General features: G+C 39.8%; 1 protein-coding gene across 5 annotated transcripts; it reads left to right on the forward strand.

The window, feature by feature from the left end:
- The first annotated feature begins 11 nt into the window (after window positions 1–11).
- Window positions 12–27,377, forward strand: Tlcd3a (TLC domain containing 3A). 5 transcript variants are annotated; one of them, XR_013343908.1, is made up of 6 exons: window positions 17,877–18,096; window positions 18,555–18,638; window positions 23,050–23,245; window positions 24,410–24,505; window positions 25,002–25,739; window positions 26,890–27,377. XR_013343908.1 is itself a non-coding variant. In XM_077800558.1 (5 exons), exons 3-5 carry the CDS (start codon window positions 23,093–23,095, stop codon window positions 25,266–25,268), a joined length of 516 nt encoding a protein of 171 aa, XP_077656684.1. In that variant the 5' UTR covers window positions 12–278; window positions 18,555–18,638; window positions 23,050–23,092; the 3' UTR covers window positions 25,269–26,544. The 5 variants fall into 5 exon arrangements, 4 of the variants coding, with proteins under 4 accessions (XP_077656684.1, XP_077656682.1, XP_077656683.1 ...); XM_077800558.1 differs by lacking the exons at window positions 17,877–18,096; window positions 26,890–27,377 and adding an exon at window positions 12–278 and having other exon boundaries at window positions 25,002–26,544; XM_077800556.1 differs by lacking the exon at window positions 26,890–27,377 and having other exon boundaries at window positions 25,002–26,544.
- Window positions 27,378–27,409: the final 32 nt, after the last annotated feature.

A 27,409-nucleotide genomic window follows, 5' to 3' on the forward strand; every position in this document is an offset into this window, starting at 1 on the left:
GACCTCTGGAGGCTTGCCTGTCACCTCTCCGGAGTCAGCCAGGACAGCCAGTTAGCCGCGCAGCCCGGGCTTGCCCTCGGCGGGTCCTTAAGATGGGGGCACTCGTCACTTCGCCCAAGGCGCGTCCTCGCTCTGAGGGCCCCGGTGTCGGGGACAGCCTTGCCTCCGAGGCGGACGCCTCAGTGAGTGGCAGCTGCGTTGTGACCTCTGGACAGCAACCCCAGCGGGCCGCGAGGCCCTTTCACTCCCTGCCATCAGGGATGAAATGACCCCAGCTGGTAAGTGGCGATGTTGCCAAAGACATTGATAGGATGGAATAGCGCGTTCACTTAGTAGAGATAAGTTCCCCGTGTGCAGGGCCACTGGACAGTTTTCTGGGAAATAGTGAAGCTCCCTCCCTTTATGGGGTTTGGGGTCGGGGTAAACATAGGCAGTCCCAAGACCTGAGAAATGTTTACTTTCCAGGACACGGAATATCTCAGATATCTGAATCCCTTTCTACACTCCTGATAAGCTGTGTGATCTTGAACAAATTTCCATCTGCCCTGCTTATCTTGCACTAAATGGGGTGAACATTAAATATTAAAAGAGCTATGAAATTAAACTAGCAATACAGGAAATATTAGGGTGTCTAGCCCCTGTGCCCCAGAAAGGATAAAGAAGCCAGATCACTCTTTGGAACCACTTTTTCCTGCATACACTTAAACAGTGAGGAACTGCAGCCAAAGTAAAGGTTGTTTTACCAGTTGAACATTGTGGAATAGTCCCTGGTCCCACTGAGATTTTTTTTTTTTTATGAAAATTGCTTATAGTAAAAAAAAAATGAAAACAATATAATTCCTTATCCCTTCTTATTTTCAATATGACAAATAATTATATAAGCAATATAATTCTTAACAAAGGAATGCTTAGATATAAATTAACTACGCAATAAAACATAAAATCATGGTTTTCATAATCAATGACATGGGGAAATATGCACAGTGTTTTTCAAACTAAGCAAAATAGGTATTTCAGAAAGCAAAAACTGTATGGAACCAGTGTATGTGTGTGTGTGTATTTTGTGGCTATAATAACAAGGATATATTATTTTTTTGCATTTTTCCAAATGAAACTATAGTACTTATTTATTTGCTTATTGGTACCAGGGATTGAACCCAGGGACACTTAACCACTGAGCCCCAGCTCTTTTTATTTTTTATTTTGAGACAGTGTCTCACAAAGTTTCTAAAGCTGGCTTTGAACTTGTAATCCTCCTGCCTCAGCCTCCTGAGTCGCTGGGATTATAGGTATATGCAACCATGGCCAGCTTCTAGTATTTTTGTAATCAGAAAATATAATTACTGTTTTATAAAAGGAAAAGGCAATTTTATCTACTTGTCCTGGATATTTTTCCATAAAATTAAGATATAATTTACATACAGTAAAATTCATCCGTTTATGTTGCAATGCCAGGAGTTTTAGTAAATGCATGTAGTCATTTAACCACAACTACAATCCAGTCCTAGGACATTTCCATCATTCCCCTTAATTTCCTCATTCTTGGTTAATAAATTAACTTATTTTTGTCCCTAGAGAAATGGCTTTTCCAGAATGTCATATAAATTCCATACAAACAGAATCATAAAATATGTCACATTTTAAGTCTGGCTTCTTTTGCTTAGCATAATACATTTGGAATTCATCCATGTTTTTGCATGTATCAGTAGTTTATTTCTTCTTTTTTGATGAGTGATATTTCATTGTATGGATATATCACAATTTATTTATCCACTCTCTGTTTAAAAATATTTGGGTTGTTTCCGGTTTAGTGCAATTATGAATAAAGCTACTATAAACATTTATGTGGAGATTTTTTTGTATAAACATATGCTTTCATTTCACTTGGGTATGTACCTAGAAGTGGGATTGCTAGATTGCATGGTAGTCCACTCTATAAGAAAGTAGTAAACTAATTTCCAAATTGGCTGTATTATTTTCACATTCCTGTCAGCAATGTTTAAGAGTTTCAGTTGTTCCTAGAGCTTATTTTTAATTATTACCATAACAACTAACACTTCCTATCCCTTACCATGTACCAAGCACCATGCTAAGCATATTACCTGGATTGTCTTTTTTAGTCCCCACAACAATTCTGAGATTTAGTAGTTATGATTATCTTGATTTAACAGATGAGGAAATGGAGATCTGCTTAAAACATACAACCCAACAAACAAAAACTTGCTCAAAGTCCTATAGCTAAGTCCTTCTTTCTTTCATTCATTCAATAAACTTATTGAATACCTGTTCCTCTTAGTGACAGGCACTAGACTGGGTGCTTGGAATTCAGCAATGAATAAAATAGATCAAGTGCTGCCTCAACAAGCTATGTCCATGTCAGGAAAGGGTATTCATACAAATAAATATGTAATAGTGAGAGGTCCAATGAAAGACAAATAAAGTATACGGTGAATGACTATTGAGGAGTGTTGGACTTGAAAGTCAGAGAAGGCTTCTTTGAGGAAAGAATTTTTAAGCTGAAGCAAAGGGTGAGGAAAAAGGCTAAGAGATGACAAATAGTATGACAGGGCTTTGAAACCAAGGGAACGGTGGTACACAAGGAAGCCAGAGAAATAGGTAGTGCCAGATAGCGGAAAGTCAGGTTAAAGAACAGAAAGCTTTTGAAGGATTATAAGCAGAGGAATGTTGTGGCTGTTTGCCATGCCTGTCATCAGCCAGGGTTCCTCCATTTTTGTATCTCCACTTCTGAGCTGCCTGAATTGTGCTGGAATATCTAAAACCAGGTGACTGTGTCCAGTACAAATTCATGCTTTGATTTCCGCTGACTGTCCTTTTATGTATCCCTTGTCAGCTGTCAGTTGCATTCCCACTATGACCCCAAACTCCCCAAAGCTCCCAATTCCATTATATTCCTTCCATTTGCAGAAACACTAATAATGAGAATATAAATTCAAATTTAAGAGATATACACAATACAAAAGTGTAGATAGTTAAAGGAATAGAGGTGGAGGTGAACACTAGGTTTTTAAAAAATCACATTAGGAGAAGTAATACAGACAAGATTGAATATGATAAGCCAAAGAGAGAAATACCTTTAACATGAGAAAACCTGGAAAAACATGTTAAATACTTTGGGGGGGAGGGTAGTGGGGATTGAACCCAGGGGCTTTACCAATAAGCTACATCTCCAGCCCTTTTTATTTTTTATTTTGAGACATAGTCTCCACTAAATTGCTTAGGGCCTCACTGAGTTGCTGAGGCTGGCCTCGAACTTGCAATCCTCCTGCCTCAGGCTCCTGAGTTGCTGGAATTTCAGGCATGCACTGGTTGTTATATACTTTTAAGGTAAATAAAATTTGGAAGTTTATGGATATGAGAAATTCAGGTATGAAAATCAGGAACATGTGAACTTCTCATAAATGAGCCAGGTTTTGTTTTTTAAGAATTTTCTAGCTGGGGCTGGGGTTGTAGCTCAGTGGTAGAATACTTGCCTTGCACATGTAAGGCCCTCGGTTCAATCCTCAGCACCACATAAAAATAAACAAATAAAAATAAAGATATTGTGTCCATCTACAACCAAAAAAAAATTAAAAAAAAAAAAAAGAATTTTCTAGCTGAATGTGTGGTGCTGCCTGTAATCCCAATTACTTGGGAGGCCGAGGCAGGAGGCAAATTTGAGGCCAAACTCAGCAATTTAGCGAGACCCTCAGCAACTTAATAACCATTTCAAAATTAAAATTAAAAAGGACTGGGGATGTAGCTCAGTGGTAAAGCACCACTTAGTTCAGTCCCCAGTACCCGCCCCCCCTCCAAAAGAAGGAATTTCCTGTTGTGCTGTGGAATGTCATACTTTGACGACAAAGGATTATAGAAAACATTTTCTACCTTGAAATCTCACCACATAAGGCATAAATTCCATCTCTAATACTTTAAAACAAAGCAAAATCAATCCTGGAGACCACACCTTTTAATAGGCAATGGCAGAGGATAAATTGGAAAAGGAGGAACCAGCAGGCTCTGAGGGAGTTGTGTGGTACATCTCTGAGGAAACATCAGAGTGACATGGGACAATAACAGAGATTCCCAAATGAGGAAGTCTCATTTCTCGTGGTTAAAAAAATAAAATTAAAATTAAAAAGAAAGAATTGCTTTAAGGATACAGGATGGAAATATAAAGTAATTTAAAAACAGTCTTTTTTTTTTTTTTCCGAGTTAAATAGCTTTATTTGAAACGCTGGGACCACCGATCTCTGCCACGACCCCCCAAGGTCCTGGCGGCGTCGGCCTCAAGTTCTCCGGGAAATCCTGTCCAAAGCGAAGGAAAGCACGCGGCCCCAGCATCCGCGAAAGGCCGCGGGACTGAGGCGCGTCTAAAAACAGTCTTTGTTAATGAAATCCACTGAGATTTCTAAATTTCATGTGCCTCTGTCAATTTAGTGTTTCTAACTATTATAAGGAGTCTCAAATATCCTGTTATATTTGTGACCTGTTTTACTGTTTTTGAAGTAGCAGCATTCAGCTGCGTAAGGCCCTGTGTTTGATAGCCAACACTGTAAAATACATACGTACATATTCCAATCTGTCAGAATTACCTGGTCTATACCCACTAAATGCCAGTAGATAGCACCTTCTCCCAACACTGGTATTACCAAAAATACACAAATTTCCAAAATGCCCCCTAAGGCTCTCAAACACAATCACGTTTAGATCCTATTGTTAGTATAGGTGACAAAAACTCCCAGACTGTCTTATACTGGGAAAACATACTGTTGTGTAAATTCCACACAAAATCTTGCTCACAGTGTTTTTTGTTTTTTTTTTTTTTTTGTGCTTCTGTATGGACTGTTTTTAGTAAATGACTCTTCATGATGACTGGTTCTTTTTGTTGTTCTTTATTCCTGAATTTCCTGAGCACTGGCATTTGTTTTGATTGACTTTGAGATGGTTCTGAATGTTTTCTGTATCCTAGGCACCAGTTTTGTTTTGATTGGTACTCTGGTTCTCTGTGCATGCCCATTCTTGCTAAGCAGATCATAATCTCAACTAGCTTCAGCAGCTCCCCTGTTCCCACGGTCACATTTGAGGCTGGCAGTCATGCATCTATGCTAGCTCCTAGATAGTTTTAAATTAAACCCTTCCCATTGGCTACATTGGCTTCATATTCAGTAATCTCTCCAGTCGATCAAGTGATAATTATGTAGGATCAAATGGCATACTGTTTGTGTAAATCTTATATGTGACAACAAATATAAAAATACTTGTTTTGTAAAACTGATATTAACAGCAATAATTATAATACAGTTACCATTAATTCCTTGTATCTAAAACCCTTAAGTATTTTACAATACTACGGCCACTTCTGGCACTCCTTTCCTGTTTCTTGGTTCTATTTCTGCCTGCTGAGTTTCAATGAGTGCTCTGAGCTGGATCTTGCTGCCACACTTCTCCTGGTCTAAGCCATAGCTCTTAATCTTTTTTTTTAAGTCTAGACTTCTTGGAGGAGCTGCAGAACTATATATAGATCCTTTCCTCATAAAAATGCATATTTAGCTGGGCATGGTGGCACACTCCTGTAATCCCAGTGACGTGGGAGACCAAGGCAGAAGGACAATAAGTTTGAAGCCAGCCTCGGTAATTTAGCAAGATTCTGTCTCAAAAAAAAAAAAAAAAAAAAAAAAGATTAAAAAGGCCTGGGGATGTTCCTTAGTGGTAAAGTGCCCCTGTGTTCATCCCCAGTACCAAACACACACACACACACACACACACATTTGAATAATACTTTGCATATACCTTTCATGGAGGGGATTATTTTATTGAATCTTTCTGAACTTTTTTTTTTAACCCATGCCTTCTGCTAAACATAAAAATCTTGTGAACAACCCTTCTCACACAGTATTCTGATAAGAATGATCTTTATCTCACTAATACATAATAACTTTCTAAGAGTATTTTGCTTACCTAACTTTTTTAGATCTGCCTCAGAAAATCAGTTAAAAATTATTTTTAAGATATATTATTGTTTTAGATTCTGAGCTTCCTCCACTCCAATTCATCCCCTAATGAAACTCATTAAGAAACCACTCTCACAACCATCATTCGTTTCCAAATCTATAATATCCCCAAATTTGGATTTTCCTCCTTAGGGTCAATTACATATTTTAAACTGCCTGTGAAAAATCTTTTTTTTTTTTTAAATATCTTTTTAGTTGTTGATAGACCTTTATTTATTTATATGTGGTGCGGAGAATCGAATCCAGTGCCTCACATGTGCCAGGCAAGTGTGCTACCGCTGAGCCCTGGCCTCGGCCCCAGCCCCAGCCCACTGTGAAAATCTTTACTCTGCTTATTCTTGGTTTCTCTCTTTCTTTGCCCTCATTGGTCTTACCTAAGCATATTTTTTAAAATTTATTTATTTATTCTAATTTATCATATATTACAGCAGAATGCATTTTAATTCATATTACACATATACAGCACAATTTTTCATGTCTCTGGTTGTACAAAAAGTAGATTCACACCATTCGGTTCTTCATACATGTACTTAGGATAATGATGTCCATCTCATTCTACCATCTTTCCTACCCCTATCCTCCCTCCTTTCCCCTCTGTCCCCTGTGCCCTATCTATGTGTTATCTTTAGAATTTAGCATTTAGTGGACAAACACAGTAATCCACTCAGTACATGATAGTGAATGCTTTTAGGGGCTAATAAAACACAGTGGATTTGCATAGTACTTTGTGCATGGCTAAATGTTTCCATATGTTTTTCCTTAGTCTTCACCATCGGCAGGCCAGTAGAGTGAGGAGACTGACATTAATGTCTCTTGTGTTCCAGTGTCTGCTTTTGTTCTTTCAACTCTTTTTTAAAAATATTTTTTAGTTGTTGATGGATCTTTATTTTATTTATTTGTATGTGGTGCTGAGAATCGAACCCAGTGTGTCACACATACTAGGCAAGCGCGCTACCACTGAGCCACAACCCCAGCCTCTGTTCTTACAACTCTTAACGTCCCAGAGTATCACTTTGAAAAATCAAAGGCATTACTTCCCAAAGACTCATGTGATGCCTTGACACTTTAAAAAATGATGACACCAAAAGAATGTTATGTGCATGTTGTGTTTTTAAAAATATTACCTTTCATGTATTTTTCAAGACTGTTCTTGCTGGGGGCTGGGGATGTGGCTCAAGCGGTAGCACGCTTGCCTGGCATGCATGCGGCGCGGGTTCGATCCTCAGCACCACATACAAACAAAGATGTTGTGTCCGCCGAGAACTAAAAAAAAAAAAAAAAAAAAAAAAAAAAAAGACTGTTCTTGCTTCATTATCAAATTTCTAATGCAGTTCAGTGGTTGAGCACTTGCCTAGCATACACAAAGCCCAGGATTCAATTCCCAGTACCAAAAAAAAAAAAAAAAAAAAAAAAAAAACCTTCAAAATATCCACATGCATATAGTAATGAACAATGGTCCACACACTTAACAATTAGTGTCATTACTTTCTATGTGCTTGTTATGTTTTTTTTTCTTTCTACTTATAATACATCATTTTTATTTGAAAAGCTCACACAACCTGGAAGTATGTGGAGGAAAACACGAAAGTCATTCTTTATTCTCCTAACCCCAAATACACACTCAAAACCAATCACACATACACACTGCCTTTCTCCACAGCAGCTTGGCAGTTTTGTATTTTCCCCACTCTTTCTTTGCATGATTAGATAACAGTATATGTACCAATCATATTTATAGTTTGAAATTTGTGTATATGAATATTTGTAAATCGATTATATAGTTTATGTATGTAGTTTGAAATCTAGATATATATCGTTGATAAATAAATTAAATTAAACTGTACTTATTATTTAGTGATTTGTTCTTTTCCCTTAATATATCCTGGAGATTCTTCCTTGTATCTTGGTCTAGTTTTTATTTTTATTTTTTTGTGTGTGGTACTGGGGATTGAATTCAGGGCCTTATGTATGCTAGGCAGGTACTCTACCACTGAGCTACATCCTAAGCCCTAATTATCCTTTTGAACATGCTGCAACATATTTAATTACTTCATTGCTAGGTATTTAGGCTGTTTCTGATTTTTTTTCTATTACAAAAAATACTATGTTCTTTTTTCATCTCTAGGTTAGAGTTATAATAATATAATATTCTTTAAACACATTTATCTTCTACTAGCACTGTAAAAAAAGTGTGTATATCTTTCTTTCCTTAGGTAAACTGGATATTATCAGTTATATGTATATTATAAAGTTTTTTAATATTGATTTTTTAGTTAGAGGTGGACACAACATCTTTATTTTATTTTTATGTGGTGCTGAGGGTTATACCCAGTGTCTCACGCATGCTAGGTGAGCGCTCTACCACTGAGTCACAACCCCAGCTCCTACTATAAAGTTTTTATTGGCCTTTTTGTATTTCTTCAGTGTTTCCACTTTTTATAATTTGAATAATTTTTCTGAGTCATTTGTATTCATTAATAATTTGTATAATCTCTGACTAGTATAGATATTAACCCTTAATGTGCTACATACTACAAGTATTTTCTTCAGTTACTTACTTGTCTTTTAACCTAATAGTGCCTTTTGATATACAGTTTGGCTTTTTAATTTTATTTTTCTTCCACATATTTTAAATTTTATTTTTAATGTATACAAATTCTAAAAGATATCTGGGATTGATTCCTTGTTTGGGAAGTTATCTAGCCTATGAATTATAAAAACATTTTTCAAGGTTGTCTTCAAATACATTTACAGTATTTAACCTTTGATAATTTGGAACTTCTTTTATATTTGAAATGTGATTAAAGCATTGTATTAGTTTCTTAAGGCTGCCATAACAAATTATTATAGGTTGGGTAGCTTGTGGAATTTTCTCACAGTCTGGAGGTCAGAATTCTGAACTCAACATGTTGGAGGGTTAGTTTCTAGTAAAACCTTATTATGCCTCTCTCTCAGTGTCTAGTGGCTGGCAACAATCCTTGGCATCATTTGGTTTACAGACTTACCATTGCAATCTCTTACTCTATCGTCACATTGCCACCGTCTCTGTGTCTTTGTATGTCTTTTTCTGTCTCTTACAAGGACACTCTCCATGAATTTAGGTGCCACCCTAATCCAATATGGTCTCATATCAATTCTTACCTTAATTACCAAAAAATTCACATTCTGAAGTTCTGGGTGGAGATGAATTGTAAGGAGACACTATTCAACTTCTAATTTTATTTTTTTCTTAATGAAAGAATAATGGTTTCTGTGGTTTTTCTTAGGTAGCCCTTCCTTTTCTCACATGGGGTCTTGCTATGGATAAATTTAGTATGTCTGGCTCAGGACTCTGGGTTCATTGATCTATTTGTTTCTTTTACACTATTATAATAAGTTATTAGATATTTTGACATAGAGTAAATCCCCCAGTGTTCTGTATTCAAATATTCTTGACCATTCTTGCACATTTTCCCTAATTTAGGTAAGCCTTTGAAAGTGCTTATTGAGTCCATTAAAAACATGTTGGGTTTTTTTTTTTTGAGAGAGAGAGAAATTTTTTTAATATTTATTTTTTAGTTTTTGGTGGACACAACATCTTTATTTGTACGTGGTGCTGAGGATTGAACCCAGGGCCATGTGCATGCCAGGCGAGCACGCTACCGCTTGAGCCATATCTTCAGCCCCGGTTTTTGTTTTTTTTTTTTTAAATTGAGATTGCATTGAGTTGATAGATTGATTTGGAGGAAATCAACATGTTTACAATATTGACTCTTCCCTGCAGGGCCACATTCTCCATTTGACTTAGGCTTTTATGCATTTTAGCTTCTTATAGATATTGCATAGTTTTGTTCAGTCTAAAACTAGGCATTTTATAATTAAAAAAGTATATTGTAGGCTGGGGTTGTGGCTCAGCGGTACAGCGCTCGCCTAGCATGTGCAAGGCCCTGGGTTCGATCCTCCGCACCACATAAAAATAAATAAAATAAAGGTATTTTGTACAACTAAAAAATAAATATTAAAAAATATATTGTAAATGGACCTCATTTTCCATTTTATTTCTAATTGATGTTTATTGCTTATAAAAAAAGTTTTTTTGTATATTGTATATTGATCTTATAACCAGCCACTTTACTTAAATTATTTTAATCTCCTATATTTCCATTGATTTTTAAATTTTTTTCTTGATAAATTAGTGTATTGTTTGAAAAGAGGGAGCTTTTTATCTTCTAATTGTTTCTTTGGAAACAATGTTTTTCTCTCTTGAGAATTTATGAGTGGACTGTTATATTGCCATGACTCCAATAGTAGAGGATTAAACAGCAGCAGATTGAGTGAGCATGGCCCTTATAGTCCAAATAAAAGAAAACATAAAATGCAAACCAGTAAAGTCACAGATGATATTGCATAATCAAACAACAGACTTATAACACATAAAAGAAGGAAGGTGGCAACAACATCTTAGCTAGCAAGTGCTCACTGTCAGTTGTCTTGCTCTAATATTATATAAAATCCTTCTCAGACCTCTGCCAGGAAGCTCTGTTATATTACCTGGCACATGGGAATTTTCTCTGCTTGGGAGAAAAGGAATTTTAGCCTATATAAAGAAAAAACTAGATACTTAAATAGGAGCTTGGGTTTCTATAGAAATTATGATACTCATTCTCAATACTGAAACTGAGTGCTAACATTAAGTGCTGAATATTTTTAAGATTAAAGTTACCAAAAAAGAAGGTTTCATGGACTGGGATTGTGGCTCAGTGGCAGACGGCTCGCCTAGCACGTTCGAGGCCCTGCGTTCGATCCTCAGCACTACATAAAAATAAAATAAAGGTATTATGTCCAACTACAACTAAAAAATAAAATATTTTTAAAAAAGGTTTCATTTGTATGATCTGTGAACAAATGTGGAAACGTGCTCTCCCTTCTTTGAAAGGTAAACTATAATAATTCAAATGTCAAATTACTTCTAGCTTACTAAAAATGAAGTGTATGCCAGGCATAAGGGTACATATTTATAATCCTACTCACTTTGGAGTGTGAGGCAGGAGGATCATCACAAGCTCAAGGCCAGCCTGGACAACTTGATGAGCCTCTGTCTCAAAAAATAAAAAGGACTGGGATGTAACTCAGTGACAGAATGTCCCTGGGTTTAATCCCTGCTGAGGGCAGGGGGGTGGTGGTAGTGTAGAAATAAAGAAAAGAAAGAAAGAAGATGAAGTTTGTGAAATTTTATTTTAAAAAACATTGAAAATGCTTATAAATAAAATATTGATACTCAAAATTAAAGTGTCATCTCAATCAAATATATTACAAATGCACATAAGGAGGACTAGGAAGAATTCTACCAAAAGCTGAACAATAATAACTCTCAGTGATGGCAATATTTGTGATTATGTGGGCATGTATTACTTTTTAATATACTCCTTTTATAATGAAAAAAAACTAAAAAAAAAAAAAAGGTCACCTGCCTTGAATTAGCAAAATAAACCTTTTATGGAATTACCAATGAGACATGAAGACATTGAAAATTATTGGTCTGAAAACTTATGAAAGCAGCTGAGTTTGTTCACAGGGATTTACTGGTTTCTCTAGCTTATTTCAAAGGTAATTTCCATAATGGTTCAATGTCCTTGAATCTTGTTTAAACCTGAGTTTAGAAATGCCTACTTTTAGGTGGGTGTGACTCTGTAAAAAAAAGCCAATTTCTGCATTTATCACAAAAGAAATGGATATGTGAAAATACTTTGAAAAATAAAAAGCAATACACAAAGGCAAGCACTATATAATCGGTTCTTTGTGTAAATTATGGGTTTTATTGACAGGGATCATTATCATTGTGTACAAGAGCAAAGACTTCCCTGTGGTGTGCAGCTGTGGTCACTGTTTGCAGAAACCATGTGCCTGGGGTGTGACTGTGCCTCTTAGACCCACAATTTGCTTTGCAAATAGTCCAGAATAAAACTGAGGAAGCTGCAGTCTGGAGGTGGCTAAGGCCAGCTAAGAGGATCTTCAATCCAATAGATGCTTAGGGAGAAGTTTAATAGCAGGAGGTTAGGCTATTGGGACCCAGGATAAAGAAAATAATCCCTCTATACCCAGCACATAGATTAACATGTAATTTTAAGACCATTACTCACCTAACTCTCTCAGCCCTGTGAGGCAGGTGGAGGAATTCTCTTTTACATGGAAAGTTTAGTTGTTTGCTCTATGTCAGGCAATTTACGGATAGCAGAGGCAGGACTGGAACTCAGGTTCTCAGATCCCAACCTCACTGCTGTCTGCCTCCCAGAAAGTCCCTTCCATCTGGGGAAACACACAAATCCATATCAGTGCAAGGCTATAGTGATCAGGCATTTATTGGGTACAAAAATGAAGGAGAAATTAAGAGGCGAGTGTGTAACTTCTTCCTGGTCACATGTCAGTCCTGGGAGCAAGTCACCTCCCTATTTGTGCCATGTGTCTTTAAATGCCATATGGGTTTTGTTGGAACAATGTTCCTTAAAAATCTATTGCTTTCTTTCTCTTTGTATGCCTCATTTTGTCTTTCTCTATGTCTTCTCTCCATTTCCTCTTCTTCCGCTATTATTGTGAATACTAGTCTCTGGATTTGTATCTCTGTGTTTGTTTTCCTGTGACTTAGGGTGTATCTTGCCCCTTTTATTTCCTGTAATTGTGTCTATCTTCTTGTTGTTGTTGTTGTTTCCTCTTCAGGATATTTAACCAGGGCCTCATGCATGCTAGGCAAGGACCCTACCACTGAGTTACATCCCCAGCCCTTTTTATTTTTTGAATCAGAGCTAACTTGCTGAGGCTGTTCTCCAACTTATGATCCTCCTATCTCAGCCTCCAAAGTTGTCTTGATCTCTCTTTTTTTGTTTTAAATTTTTTATTAGTTATTGATGGACGTTTATTCATTTATTTGTTTATATGTGGTGCTGAGAATCAAACCCAGTGCCTCACATATGCTAGGCAAATGTACTAACACTGAGCCACAATCTCAGCCCCTGTCTTGGTGTCTTTTGATGTATCTTCTTCCTGTGCTATAACTTTCTCTCTGTGTCTCTTCCTATCACTTCATTTCTCTTTTATCCTCCTTCCTTTGCACTCTCTGAAGTGTGATCCCAAACAAAATAACTTTTATTTTAGAATAGGTTTTGGTTTTCTCTATTAGGATTTTTTTTTTAATATTTATTTATTTATTTTTTAGTTTTCGGTGGACACAACATCTTTGTTTGTACATGGTGCTGAGGATCGAACCCAGGCCGCACGCATGGCAGGCGAGCGCGCTACCGCTTGAGCCACATCCCCAGCCCCTCTATTAGGATTTTTAAAGTGGATGAATGATGGAGACCTCCAAACTCTTTTTTTCCTCTCTCTTTTTTGGCAGTACTGGGCACGTAGGGGCACTCTGCCACTGAGATACATCCCCAGCCGTTTTTAATTTTTTTTGTTTTGTTTTTTTGAGACAGGGCCTTGCTAATTTGCCAAGGCTGAGTTTAAACTTGTGCTCCTCCTGCCTCAGCCTCGATTGGCTGAGATTATAGGCATGTGCCACCAGTTTCTCTTTTACTTCTGAAGCTCAATATGAAGTTGTTTCCTGTGTGAATCTCAATGGTTTTTCTTGTAGAATCATTTTTCTGGATAGGGGAAAAATATCTTTGATCAGAATAATAGCCCACATATCTTATGATATTCACTTGAGATTTCCCAAATATTTCACATGTAAGTATGATATTTTCAATGTAAGACTGGAGAAAGCAGGTAGCAGACATGGGGAGAGTCCCTGTATCCTCTCCCCATTATCCTAAATAATGGTATCTAGAATATGGCCTACTCTAAAGGAAAAAAGGGATCAAAAATTACAATCGTGTACCTCAAATGGCAGAAGAATCCCTCCAGAGCCCTCCCAAACTGGGAGCTTTGTACATTCCCTATTCAAAGATTAAGATTCCAAAGTTGGTAAATGAGTCGTCACTTAGCATCTAGTCACCCAGACTTCACTCTTGAAACCCACTCAAGTAGCAAAATGATACAAACTCCTTAAATCCCAATACTATGGCATAAAATAGTTTAAAAATCACCCTAGAGGGCTGGGGCTGTAGCTCAGTGGTAGAGTGCTTGCCTCACTTGTGGAAGGTACTGGGCTCAACCCTCAGCACCAGATAAAAATAAAATAAAGGTATTGGGTCCACCTACAATTTAAAAAAATATTTTAAAAAATCACCCTAGAACAGGAATCAGGAGCCCTATTGTCTTTCTGGAACCTAGTTCCTTCACAGAGTGGCAAATCAGTTCTATACCTTGGTTTCTTCATCTGTAAAAGGAAACTAATAATATGTTCAGCCTACCTCACTGGCTTACTTTGAGAACCAATGGAGATAATATAAATGAAAGTGCCTAGAAAAATTATAAAAGTCTCATATAAATATAAAATGGTGTTAATAATAGCAGCATCAGAGCCCATAAATGCCACCCTACATTTATGTTTGTGAGCAAGCAATTAGGAATAGTGGTTATTAATCCAAAACTATATTGTAAAAAATGATTACTTTCTTGGGGTTGGGGATGTGTCTCAAGTGTAGCACGCTTGCCTAGCATGTGTGAGGCACTGGGTTCGATTCTCAGCACCACATAAAAAAATAATAATAGGGACTGGGGATGTGGCTGAAGCGGTAGCGCGCTTGCCTGGCATGTGTGCGGCCCGGGTTCGATCCTCAGCACCACATACAAAGATCTTGTGTCCACCAAATACTAAAAAATAAATATTAAAATTCTCTCTCTCTCTCTCTCTCTCTCTCTCTCTCTCTCTCTCTCCCTCTTTCTTTAAAAAAATAATAAAATAAAGATATTGTGTCCACCTAAAACTAAAAAATAAATATTAAAAAATGATTACCTTCTCTTTGCTTATCAAATTTGAAAGCAGTGTAGTCAGTCATTAAACACATGACCTTGAAGGCAGAAAGTATTGAGTTCAGATTCCAACTCTGCCACCAGCAATGTGATCTTGGGCAAGTTTATAATTATTGAGGACTGGGTCTTATATCCCTCCTACCCCCGTCTTATATTGTCCTCTCTACATACACCTCCACCCTGCCACATATTGTTAAGAGGAATTAATGAACTAATACAAGCAAAATGTTTGATATAGTGCCTTTCATATAGCAATAAAAATTCTCAGTAAACATTAGGTTTAAAAAGTATCATTCATTGACCCCTTGAAATGTGCCAGACCTAACTTTAGGTACAAAATGCAAAGACAAACTCTGTTTCAAAAAGCTAAGTCTGGTGGGGAAACATACATAGAAATAATAAGCAGCATGTTTGCTACTCAAATGCAAAGACAGATAAGAATATGAATTTACACATTTGCTTAGAAGAGACATAGAAATCTGGAGAAGGAAATATTTGATCCTAGACTGTTTTTATTTTTTAAACTGGGGATTGAGCCCAGTTTTTACCACTGAGCTACTTCCCTAGCCTTTTATTTTTATCTTGAGATAGAGTCTCACTGTTGCTGAAAGCCTTGTAAAGTTGCTAAGGCTGGCCTTAAACTTGTGATCCTCCTACCTCAACCTCTGGAGTCACTGGGATTACAGGTGTGCACCACCACACCCAGCTGATTCAAGACTTTTGAAGAGGGATGGGGATGTAGTTCAGTAGTAGAGGATGTGCTTAGTATGTACAAAATCCTGGATTGGATCTGTAGCACCAAAAAAGAAAAGAAAAACCTTATAACTCTTAAGCTTGTTTTTTTTTTTTTTTTTTTTTTAACTTAGGGCTTGGTGCATTTGATTTGGCTTTATCATTTTCCCACAAGGGTGTGATTACTTGAAAATCCAAGGTTCATGTTTGTACTTGTCGGCTTTATGGTGATTAAACCTAAACATTCTGGTGATTTCATTGGGCATAATGTTGGAAACTGATTTTACTTGCTATTTCTATAGGTGAAGCATCTCCTTTGTTTTTACTTCATAAAGTCCCCTTAAAAAGTGTACAAACAGCTTCTTGTCTTGAGGATAGATTGGTTCCTACCACTTGAAAGTGTTAGCATATTTGGGGCATGTTGCTGATCCCTCCGAGAGAATGCAGGGAGGACTTGTAAACACTTGTCACTCTGAAAAACTGGGGCTGGAGGTGACCAGGATATATGGGTAGGGAATAGAAAGTGGACTGCAGGAGATTTGTTTTTCTGGAGGGAATGGAAAGTTCAGATAGCTATTCTTTGTCCACGTGTAAATTTGAAAATCCAGGAAGACTCATTTGTCAAACATCTTGGTACCAAATTAAAGTATCTTTCAAATTTCACCATGTATATTATATGTGAATGTGGGAGTTACAGATGTTTCCCCAAGTAGATTAAATTTCAGATTTTCTTTGGATTTTCCCCTACTGTATTGTCAGCTAAATTCCTCATTGTAACAACATGTTGGAAAAGTTAAAAGTTGTCTTTGCCCCAAAAGATCACAGCCTAATTAATAACAATAGTACTATTAATAAAGGGAAATTATCTTTTAAACCTATGAAACATTCCCAGATTACTAATTAACTACAAATTTAAACAAAAGCTGTGTTCATGCTCTATATTTCTGTACTAGTAACTGACATGTTAAAAGTAATTTATTGTCATCTAGCAGAAACCGCCTGACACTTTATAGAGGTCACAGAATCGTAAGAATTTAAAGCTGGAAGAGCCTTGAAGAGCTTGTAATCCAGCCTCCTTCTCATTTCATAACTGAGGAAATAGTGGCGCAGAGAGAGGCTGAGCCCAGCTGTTGCAAAACCCTTGAATGGGACTTCGGTGAGCTTTTGCTTGCTGGCGATCTGAAGAGACCCACAGTACTTTTCATTTGTGGTAGGAATGAATTAATTGTATCAGCCCGCCCCCCACCCCCAGCGCTTTTTGTTAAGTGAGGAAGATGCAGACCGAAGTTAAAACCTCTCCCTAGAGGAGAGAAGCCAGGGATACTTAAATTATTGTACTGGTCCATGTGATTGGTGCTAAATGAAAATAAGATTGATTCTAATCCATTCAAGTTTAGGGCATCTGGCCCGAGAACACGTTGTCAACAACAAAAGTTACCAAGACTGGACAGTATCTGAACCCAAAGCCAAAACAGAGAAAGGAATTGCGGAATTCTGGGGCAAGATTTAATGAGAGAGGTCTCCACTCTGGAAAAAACTGCAGCAGTTAGGGGATGTGGGAAAGACACCTTTGCCGTGCAAAGGACTCCCTTCTTTAAGATTCCCATTCGAAAGCAAGATTGCCTGATAGATAAGGCAAGGCGGGCGACAGATCACGATCCCAACCGCCCACTCCTTTCTTGCCCCAAAGAGAGTTGCCCACCGCACTGTTGGCGTCGGGCAGTGCGCCTGCCGAGGGCTCGCCCCGCCTTGATGGTAGGGGATCGGGCCCGGGCGCTCGTTCCTGCCTGGCTTTTTCTGCTCTCACCCACCCACCCACCCGCTTTTGCCTGGGTCTGGGGAAGAGAGGAGGTCCGCGGGGGAGGGGGAGGCGTCCGCAGTGACGGAACAGAAGCCCAACAGCCTCGGCGCTTCCCGCCACTGTTCAGCTTGGAGGACACTCGCGCGTTGCTTGTCCAGAGCGCAGGTCCGCGTACTTGGAACCCGTTCGGCCACGCGCACAGCGGCTCGGGTGGGGACAGCTGCTCGCCGCCGCCGCCCACCGCCGGCCGGCCGGGGGAACCCGGGGAACCCTCCCGGCCCAGGGGCGGCGGCGGCGAGACCCCGCCCCGCCCGCGGGCCCGCGCCTATCGCGGCCGCCGCGCTGGTCACGCGGAGAGCCGCGCTGCGGGCTGGGGGCCAGCGCCCGGCGGCTGCCGGAGTCGCGGCGGGCCAAGGCGGGGGCGGAGGGTGGAGGTTAGAAATAGGGACGGGCGGGCCGCTCCAGTCGTCGAGCCGCGCAGAGCCAACCTGAGCCACGCCAAACGGTGCCGAGCGAGGCGGCAGGACCCGAAGCACCCATGCTGCTGACGCTGGCCTGGGGCTCCCTCTTCTTCCCTGGGCTTTTCGCGCTCTGCACCTGGGTGCTGCGCCGCTCGCGGCTGGAATGGACCGACACCGACTACGTGACGATCAGCACCAGGTACGCGGTGCGTCCGGGCTGCCAGTCCAGGGCTTGGGTGCTGCCCTCCCCACCCAGCCGCGCGCGGCTGCAAGGCTCCCGGGCCCGGCGGCGACCGCCCTGCGCTAGACTGAGGGCGGAAAAGGGGGGCGACAGGAAGCGAGGGGGCTCCCTCCCTCACTTCCCTGCTCCTGCCCCTCCGTGTTGCGCCTGCCAGAGTTTCCCGAAGACCCTTTGCGTGAAGAGAGAGGGGACAAGGGCGGAGGACTGCCCACGCGAGTCAGGAGGGAATGTGTGTGCATCTTTTGGAGCCTGCTGCTCACATCTGCCAGTGCTTTGGGGGGGGGGGGTCGCAGGGCCCAGCGGCAGCCTTACCATTTTCCTCCGCCCAGGAGAAAGTTGAAGAGTTTGGCTTTATGCTGTCCACAGTACTGGATGGAGCGCGCTTTCTTTCATTTTTCTTCTTTGTCCCACTTTAGGTTGGTTTCTTCAGTGCAGGCTGTGCTGGCCACGGGGTCAGGGATCATCATCATCCGCTCCTGTACCGACGTGATCAGAGACAGGTAACATCTATTCTCCAATGAAAGAAGTACACATAACAGGGTTGGGGAACTTTTTTTCCAGTTTTCAAATTGTAGTGGCTCACAGGCACCAGTTGTTTATCAAAACATGCTGTTAGGTGGATGACTGGTGGGAAATCTCGGGCACCATAATTAGTGCCTTCCCCCTCTCCTTGTTCTTTAAGCATCCCGGGTTTAGGAGAAAAGAAATTGAAGTTTAAACTAAGAAATGCTAGAGAGCAGCAGAGTCTGAGTCTAATTGGAGGTGGCATTGGAGAACAGTATGATTCAAGTTCTTTATAAGTGTGAAAATTATTTAGAAGTAGGAGTATGACTTTTGGTGCTTTTAAATGATCTCGGTGGGTTCTTACTCTGGAGTATGCATTAGCAGAGATAAGTGCAAGTGCAGTTAATAAGGTCCCTCCTATTGACAGGGAAAAAAAATCCACCTCTCCCCCTTTCCCTGCAGATGCTGCTCTTGACTTTCCTTTGGATTTGCTAAAGGTGATGAAGAGGTTTCTGGTGTCTTCAGAATACTGACTTGTATGTCTGTTAGAGCTCAAACTAGAGGCAGTTCAGGAATGTGCATCTATGTGCAGCTTCAGTGAGAGAAATAATAAATTAAGGCCAGAATGGTCTATTTTGTTCAGTATTATTTACATCTGGGCAATGATGGCACTTTTTAAAAGGCCATTGTTTTCCACCTGTGTTTTAGAATCATTGTCACTTTCTCCCAGTTAAGTTGAAAGGGCTGGGAATGTGGATGTGGCTTGGTGGTAAGGTGTTTGCCTAGCATGCAGGAGGCCCTAGGTTAAATCCCCAGAGCCCACACATGCACATGCACGCACACACAGCCAGTTAAATTGAAGAGTGATAGTCAGATATGCAGGGAAAGTTTGACAGCCTTTCCTGATTCTTCTCTGACTATGCCAACTCCTGCCTCTCACCTGTTTTTTTTTTTTTTTTTTTAATTGGTCGTTCATAACATTACATAGTTCTTAATACATCATATTACACGGTTTGATTCAAGTGGATTATGAACTCCCGCTTTTACCCCGTATACAAATTGCTGTATCACATCAGTTACCCTTCCATTGATTGACATATTGCCTTTCTAGTGTCTGATGTATTCTGCTGTCTGTCCTATTGTCTACTATCCCCCCTCCCCTCCCCTCCCCTCCCCTCCCCTCCCCTTTTCTCTCTCTACCCCTTCTACTGTAAATCATGTCTTCCATTTGTGGAAATGCAAGGGGTGAGTAAGGCATCTCTGTCACCATGACCTGCGATCTTAATTGTGTTTGCTCCTGCTGTGAAGATTTTCATGCTTTTCTTCTTATGCCTCTTTTTAATCAAAACCAGTTATTGGCACTGAATTATAGATGCTAAGAGAAGATGGGGCCAAGTGACCTTCACTGCATATGCTAAAGGCTAACGGCATTTGTTGGGCTTGGTTCAGTTTTTATTTTAAATTAGCATTTTCTGATCATGCAGCAAGTTCCTTCTTGCCTGCAGTTTATCAAATCAGCTTGAAACCTGCCTCCTCTGCAAAGATTAAACTAACATAAAGGTAGCCTCTAGTTTGAGTTAACTAGTTAACATGAGGAAGCGCAGCAAGCAAACACTATGTGTTTCAAGAAAAGCTATTCACACATGATTAACTTATAGTTCTGAAACACCATGGTGGTTCCCCCCTACCCCTGTCAGAATCTGGGTAATTTAGGGGCTTAGGCATATTCAGTAGCAAAAATGAGTTTGGATTTTAGATTCTATATTTTATGTATCTTTATGCCTTAGATTGTTTGCAAAGTAGAGTGACACATTTCTATTCCCTCTATCTCTGCATGGGTGCACAATTTGTGCTAAGGGCACCTAGATCTATCTCTCTCTTTTCCCCCCTCCTTTTGTGGTACTGGACATTAAACCCAGAGACCCTCTACCACTGAACCACACCTCCAGCTCTCTTTATCTTATTTGAGACAGGGTCTTGCTAAGTTGCTAAGACTGACCTTGAGCTTGGGATCCTCTTGCTTGCCTCAGCCTCCTGAGTTTCTAGGATAAACAGGTGTGCATTATCATATCTGGCTTAAATCATCTTTTAAAAAGACCATTGAGGAGGGGCTGGGATTGTGGCTCAGCGGTAGAGCACTCACCTAGCACACGCTAGGTCCTGGGTTCGATCCTCAGCACCACATAAAAATAAATAAATAAATGAAATAAAGGGTTTGTGTCCAACAACTAAAATATAATAAATATATTTTAAAAAAAAAAGACCATTGAGGATTCTTAGACCACACACCCAAATATTTTTCTATTACTTGCTTTCCCAATCTATACTTCATACAGAATGTCTATAGATGGGAGGGAGACTCTATCCATTTCTCAAAATTGTGTACAGAGTATGGTATGAGGCCAAGAATTTCATCAGATTTCTTTTACGGCTCTAGATCCCTACATGGGCTGCCACAGCTTTAGGCAGTTTTCCTCATTGAAGCTCTTATATTTGAATAGTACCTTTTATACTTAAAAATACTTATAGGGCTGGCAGTGTAGCTTAGTAGTAGAGTGCTAGCCTAGCAAGTGTGAGGCCCTGGTTTTTTTGTTTGTTTGTTTGTTTTTGTTTATTTTGGTTCTAGAGATTGAACCCAAGGGAACTTAGCCACTGAGCCACATCCCCAGCCCTTTTTATTTTTTGAGGCAGGGTCTCACTGAGTTGGTTAAGGCCTCACTTAGTTGCTGAGGCTGGCCTTGAACGTGCAATCCTCCTGCCTCAACTTCCCAAGCCACTGGGATTATAGTGTACACCACCACACTGGTGCGGCCCTGGGTTTGATCCTCAGTATGTAAAAAATAAAAGGACTTCCCTAGTTTTCATTTTTTAATCCTCACAGTGATTGTCAGGAAAGTTAAGACGAGGATTATTGTCTTCATTTTACAAAGAAAAGTCCCAGGCCAGTTGTATTTAAGATTATAGTCTAGCTATCTTGCTAATAAATCTTCAGGGAATTCTACTGGAGAGTCACAATTTTAGATCTTCTTGAATTGGTACTGGGTGCAAAACATTAAAACTCCAGGTTCCATTCAAGGGGAAAGGCCAGTTAAATTTCAGTCAACCTTTTAGTAGTTCTTGTCATCATTTTACTTCTAATTGTTTCAAGAAAGCAACTGAGACCATAAATAGGCAGAATGAGTATTTTGCCTTTTGCCCAAATGGAACCTGGCTAATTAATTCACCTGCAAATGAACTTTATTTTTCATTAGTACTAATTTGCATCTACTCATAGTTTATTGACTAGTTATGCTGTGGTGTGGAGTCATTCAGGAACATTTGAAGTGCATGTGACACCCTCTGTATATTCCCAGGGTTGCAATTCAGTGGACTGACTCCTTAGAAACTCACCTGAGACTAGATTAAAAATACAGATTTGAAGCCCTAGGCATATAATTTAGAAACTCTGGGGAAGTGGGTCCCTTAATAAGCACTACAGGTGATTCTGATGGTCAGGTAGTTTGAAATTCGTTTTCTTCTACCTAACACATGGGTGTTCAATAAAAATTTGCTGAGTGAATCTAATCCTTCCCAGCATAGTATATGAATTCAATTTCAATTTTTTTAAAACACAAAAATTCTGTAAAAGGTTTATTGTTTGGGAACAACATTATATTAACTGCTGAGATTTTTTTCCTTCTAATATACTCTAGAAGTAATAAAACTACCAGTTTGATTTCACAAATATTGACTCAATCCTATTAGACAAACAAATGAGAACACTGGCTTATCCCAGCCCCTATCCTTTTATTTCTGCTGTAATGTGGTCTTTGGGCTCCAAACTCATTTCCAGGCATGCTTTCTTAGCCAGTGAAACTGGGATTAGCTATAGAATTGTAAAGAAAATGGCCAGGATTGCTTCCCAGAAACTCCCTAGACTGGGGTTGCATGCAGATGACAGAGAAACTCATAGGCTTTAAGTTGGAAAACTCCCAACTGTTGAGCAACTGAGGAGTTAAACTGGAAAGATTGGATTTGTGATTTCGAATACCTTCTAAACAGGGTTCTTGTTGGGGCTATTGAATCATTTGTGAATTTTTGTATATTAAAGTCAGCTTTTATCACAAAATGCCAGAAATCCATTATAGATGAGTATCTAAATCAAGCAAATGATGACCGCAGTTACTTGAACACACAAGGCTGAAAGAATTCCTACTTTTTGCTTTTGACACTCATGAATTTGCCCTGTAATTTAGAGAAAGTTGTCCACTCTCATTTATCAGTTTCAACATCTTCATTGTAGTGTTTAGAGTAATAACCTGATTAAGTACAAAGCTGAAGGGAACATGTTTGGGAAGAGATTGGCTCTGAGCCTTCCTAATTGACATCCATAATTATTTCACAGACCATCCATATGTTTTCTTTCAGGCACTGGCTTGCCCGAGAATATGTCTGGTTTTTGATTCCATACATGGTCTATGACTCCTACGCCATGTACCTCTGTGAGTGGTACCGAACCAGAGACCTTGGACACTCCACCACTATTCGAAACTTCCTGAGTCAAAACCGCCTCATGATTACACACCATGCAGTCATTTTGTTTGTCCTTGTGCCAGTCGCACAGGTATGGCCTTAGAGGACAGCAGCCGTGGTCGCTCATTTTCTCCTATTGAACTGGGTATCTTAACCATTACTGGATATTTTGAAAAAAGAGAGGATTGCCTTGTTAAATCTGAAGTGTTTGTGATCTTCCTTACCAACAGAGTCTTTTAGGAGTCTTCCAGCTTTCTGGATTCCTTGGCATTTGTCAAAGGTTCTGTTTTTAGTTAAATACAGTGTAAAAATGATTTAAAATTCAAATATAAAACTAATAATAGTACCAGAGCATACTGTGTGCAGTGTTCTCATGTCACAGAAACAGACTATCAAAGCAAATGGCCTCATAATGGCTATCCAGATCCATCTTTCTATTAAAAATCTATTCAAAAAGGAACAGAAATGGGAATGCATTGAGAAATTCAAAATTTTATTCCAAAAGTGCCTTCCAGGTAGCACACACTTATTTAAGAGTTTACAGCTTGCTAAATATTAGAAACTATTAGCTGTATACCATAAATGAAGAAACAAGGGCTCTGAGTTTACTTATGTCACTCAGTGGTACTGAATGACAGCAGGTATTCTACTGTTAGAATATTCTGAAAAAGAAAGATAAATTACATTAAGTTTTTTTTTCTTTTATTTTTTTGGTACCAGGGATTGAACTCAGAGGTGCTTAACCACTGAGCCACATCTCAGGCCATTTTATTTTTTTGAGATAAGGTCTCACTAAGTTGCGTAGGGCCTCACTGAGTTGCTGGGTCTGACCTTGAACTTGTGATCTTCCTGCCTCAGCCTCCTGAGTCACTGGGATTATAGGTGTGCACCATCACACCTGAGAGCATTACATTCTTTAAGGAGTCTTCTCTTAATTGCTTTGAGACCCCACCATGTAGCACATACTTTGTTGAGATGAACAGGCTCAGTACCCTTGGCACAACTAAGTTAGATACACAAAAGTAGGCTACAGAGTTCTTCCAGGTGTCATTGAATTTGCCTCTGGATCCCAGGGATTGGGCCATCAAAGTGCTATTGCTATGGAAGCAGCAGAATATTAACTGGATCTACACTTGCCTATTTAGCATTTCTTTTCCCTTCATTGTCTCATTGAAAAAATAGCCCTACTTAGAATTTTCCTTCCAGTGGTTTCTTAACTCCCACTACTTATTTCCTTTTTTCCTTTCATCCACAGAGGCTCCGGGGAAACCTTGGGGACTTCTTTGTTGGCTGTATCTTCACAGCAGAACTGAGCACTCCCTTTGTGTCACTGGGCAGAATTCTGATTCAGGCATGTATGAGTGAAATGACAAAAATAGTTCAGGAGGGAACAGACTTTGCTTTTCCTTTGGAGATTGTTGGGTTTGAAGAAATCTGTTAAAGCCAAGTATAGTGGGATAGGATGTCCTTTAACAAACTTAAAAGTCAGTTGGTCATTCAGGCCTATAGAGATGAAATTGTAGATTTGACCAAAGTTTGGGACAGTTCACTATCTGTTTTCCTTGGTCAGATTGTTCTAATCCACTGTTCCCGTGACCCCATTAGCTGGGTGGCTTAGGCCAAATTTAATATCACTATTGAGAAAACTATGAGGCTCTATGTGTGTATTAATACAATAGTGTTCAATAATCTTTTCTGTGTTAAAAAACTAGTTGCATGTGTGGGTGTCAAGGAATTTAACAGTCTGGGTCTTGAATGGTTCATTTACCACTGGGAGACTTGGGCTAGTGGCTCCCTGAGACCTCGCCTCTTGGTTGCCCTTCATTCTGCTTCTCTTTCTTTTTCAGCTAAAGCAGCAGCACACTCTCCTGTACAAGGTGAATGGAATCTTGACGTTGGCCACCTTCTTCTGCTGTCGGATCCTTCTTTTTCCGTTCATGTACTGGTCCTATGGTGAACACCAGGGACTAAGCCTACTCGAGGTGCCATTCAATATCCCTTTTTACTGCAACGTAGCCAATGCCTTCCTCATCGCTCCCCAGCTCTACTGGTTCGCTCTGCTGTGCAAGAAGGCAATCCGGCTCTTTGGTGCCCAAGCCAAAAAGGATAGTTAATTGCTCCCACAAGTCAGGCAGTGAGGGCACCTCATCACACTAGCTGCCTCCTCAATGCAGTATTCCATGGACCAAACTGTGCCCTGGGTGGCCTCTGGCATTTGGGGATTGATAAGCAGACGGATTTGAGATTTTCTAAAAAATATTCCTATTACCTCCTCCTTCTAACCTGCCCTTTTGCAAAAGCACTTTTTTCTTGGTTACAACTATTGGATCTTGTCAGACCTTCATTGGCAGCAAGGTGGCTTTAATTACAAGCCTGAGGATTCTTCCTTGGTTCTTATCTCAAGAGTTCTGGGAAGTCAACTCATGGAATGTGAAGATTGATGGACCAGGTTAATCAGTGCCTGGGCACCCACCTTTCCAACCACTCAGGGCAATATCCACAGTACTGGGCCGGCAGAAGCAAGGGATGACTTGGTTCTTGAAATAATGTATTCTTGCAGTGTTGGCCTGGGAAAATCATCGTGGGTATGTAGTTTTTTATTGTTTACTACGTAGCCCATTACTGTCCTTTGCCTCATGTCTCATTGTGTCAACATGGAATTCTTTTGTTTACTGACTTCCAACCACAAGTTTCACTTGGCAGTGGGTAGGACACAGGGCTGGGAATGTGAAGCACTTAAGTGGGTCTGGAGGCAGTAGAAGTCAGCTGGATGTTTACAGGCTGACTTGGTAGAAAAACCAGGCTCATACTTATGAGCTTGTTGCAAGAAGTCACAAGTACTGTTTCCCCTTTTAGCATGACCCCTCATGCACAGCTTTCCCTATATCTGTATGTATAGGATGCTTTCATAAAAACTAGAGGGGCAAAGTGAAATGATCGTCCCAGTAGCTATTTACTAGGTAATTCCATCTGACAGTCCTTTTCCTATAAAGTGGAAACGGACTTCTATACTCCAAACCAAGGAATGTCTCATCCTAGACCATAGAGTACTTTTCCCAGAGCCTCCTAAGAAGCCAGAACCTCTTTCCATTTTGAGTATACTGCCATTTAGCTCCAGAGGCTAGTGAGTAAGAGGGCAGCCAGCCTGGCCAAGGCACGACCTGTAGATTGACCCCTTCACCCCCATTTGCAAATAGGATTCTCTGGTGCCAACACTAATCATTCCTTATCAACTGAGATGGGTTTCACTCTGCTATCATGACTTTTTTCAAGTGGTAGTAAAAATCTAGAATTTTTAAAAGTGCCCTTTAATTCATTGTCCATGAACTTTAAAGGACTGAGTATGTCTCCAATTTTGACTGTTTCAGTCTTGAATAGGTGCCATTTAAAATGTAAAATGCTATGGGTTTTTGTTTTTTTACTATTTTTACTATCAAAATATGTCATCCATATGGTGATTAAATTGCACTAATTTCCCACCTTATTGTCCTTTGTGAAATATATCAATACTGATTTCCTGTAAGAACCGTTCTGTGACCTCACTTGATTGCTGTGTGCTATTGTTCCTGCGATTCATGCTCACATCACTAGCAATGTGTGCTGATGCTTTTAGCCTCCAGGAGGGCTTTGCTCATATTTTTAACATGTTGGTTTTTGGTCCTAAGAATACACTGAAGGTGCCTGAGTCAAGCCCAGTGGTGACATGTAACTTTAGGTCTTTTCTTCTCTACATAGGTGAATCTCAATGCGTTCGGAGTGGAAGCCTGATCTTTGGTCACAAAGCAAAGTTTACTCTAGGTGGGGGAAAGAACCTGATTAAGTGCCCCCTTTTGAATGAGGGTATGGATATGCAGGAGGTGAGGTACATCTACTTTTCTCTCTCATCTCCCCAACCAGTTATTATCATTCTTCAATAATAACTTATAAATCTTACATTCTAAGTTTTATGCTTCTGCACACACTGTTCCCTGATTTCATCCGTCAAAACCAGGACACCACTACTTTAGGCAGAAAGTAATTATACCCAGCCTCTAAGCACATCTCTGCTGTCACCAGACCTGGCCTTAGCATAGTCCCTTCTGAGCATGCTAAATGATGGGAGTTAGGACTCTGACAGATCTCTCGGTAGAACCCATGAGTTTATGGTCAATGATTTATCCCCTTAACACTTAAGTTTTTCTTATTCAGTCCTTTCATTTTTCAAAAGTGCAGGCCTCTTAAGGACACACATCACAGGGCCAATCAGAGGCAGAGG

Source organism: Urocitellus parryii, chromosome 7, assembly GCF_045843805.1.
Source record: "Urocitellus parryii isolate mUroPar1 chromosome 7, mUroPar1.hap1, whole genome shotgun sequence".
NCBI lineage: Eukaryota > Metazoa > Chordata > Mammalia > Rodentia > Sciuridae > Urocitellus > Urocitellus parryii.

Excerpts from the sequence above, each read along its gene's own strand:
- Tlcd3a (XM_077800556.1), top strand. The coding sequence starts at position 17,975 with ATGCTGCTGACGCTGGCCTGGGGCTCCCTCTTCTTCCCTGGGCTTTTC. Across the intron at positions 18,639-23,049 it reads ACCGACGTGATCAGAGACAG|GCACTGGCTTGCCCGAGAAT; the intron begins GTAACATCTATT and ends GTTTTCTTTCAG. Across the intron at positions 24,506-25,001 it reads TGGGCAGAATTCTGATTCAG|CTAAAGCAGCAGCACACTCT; the intron begins GCATGTATGAGT and ends TTTCTTTTTCAG.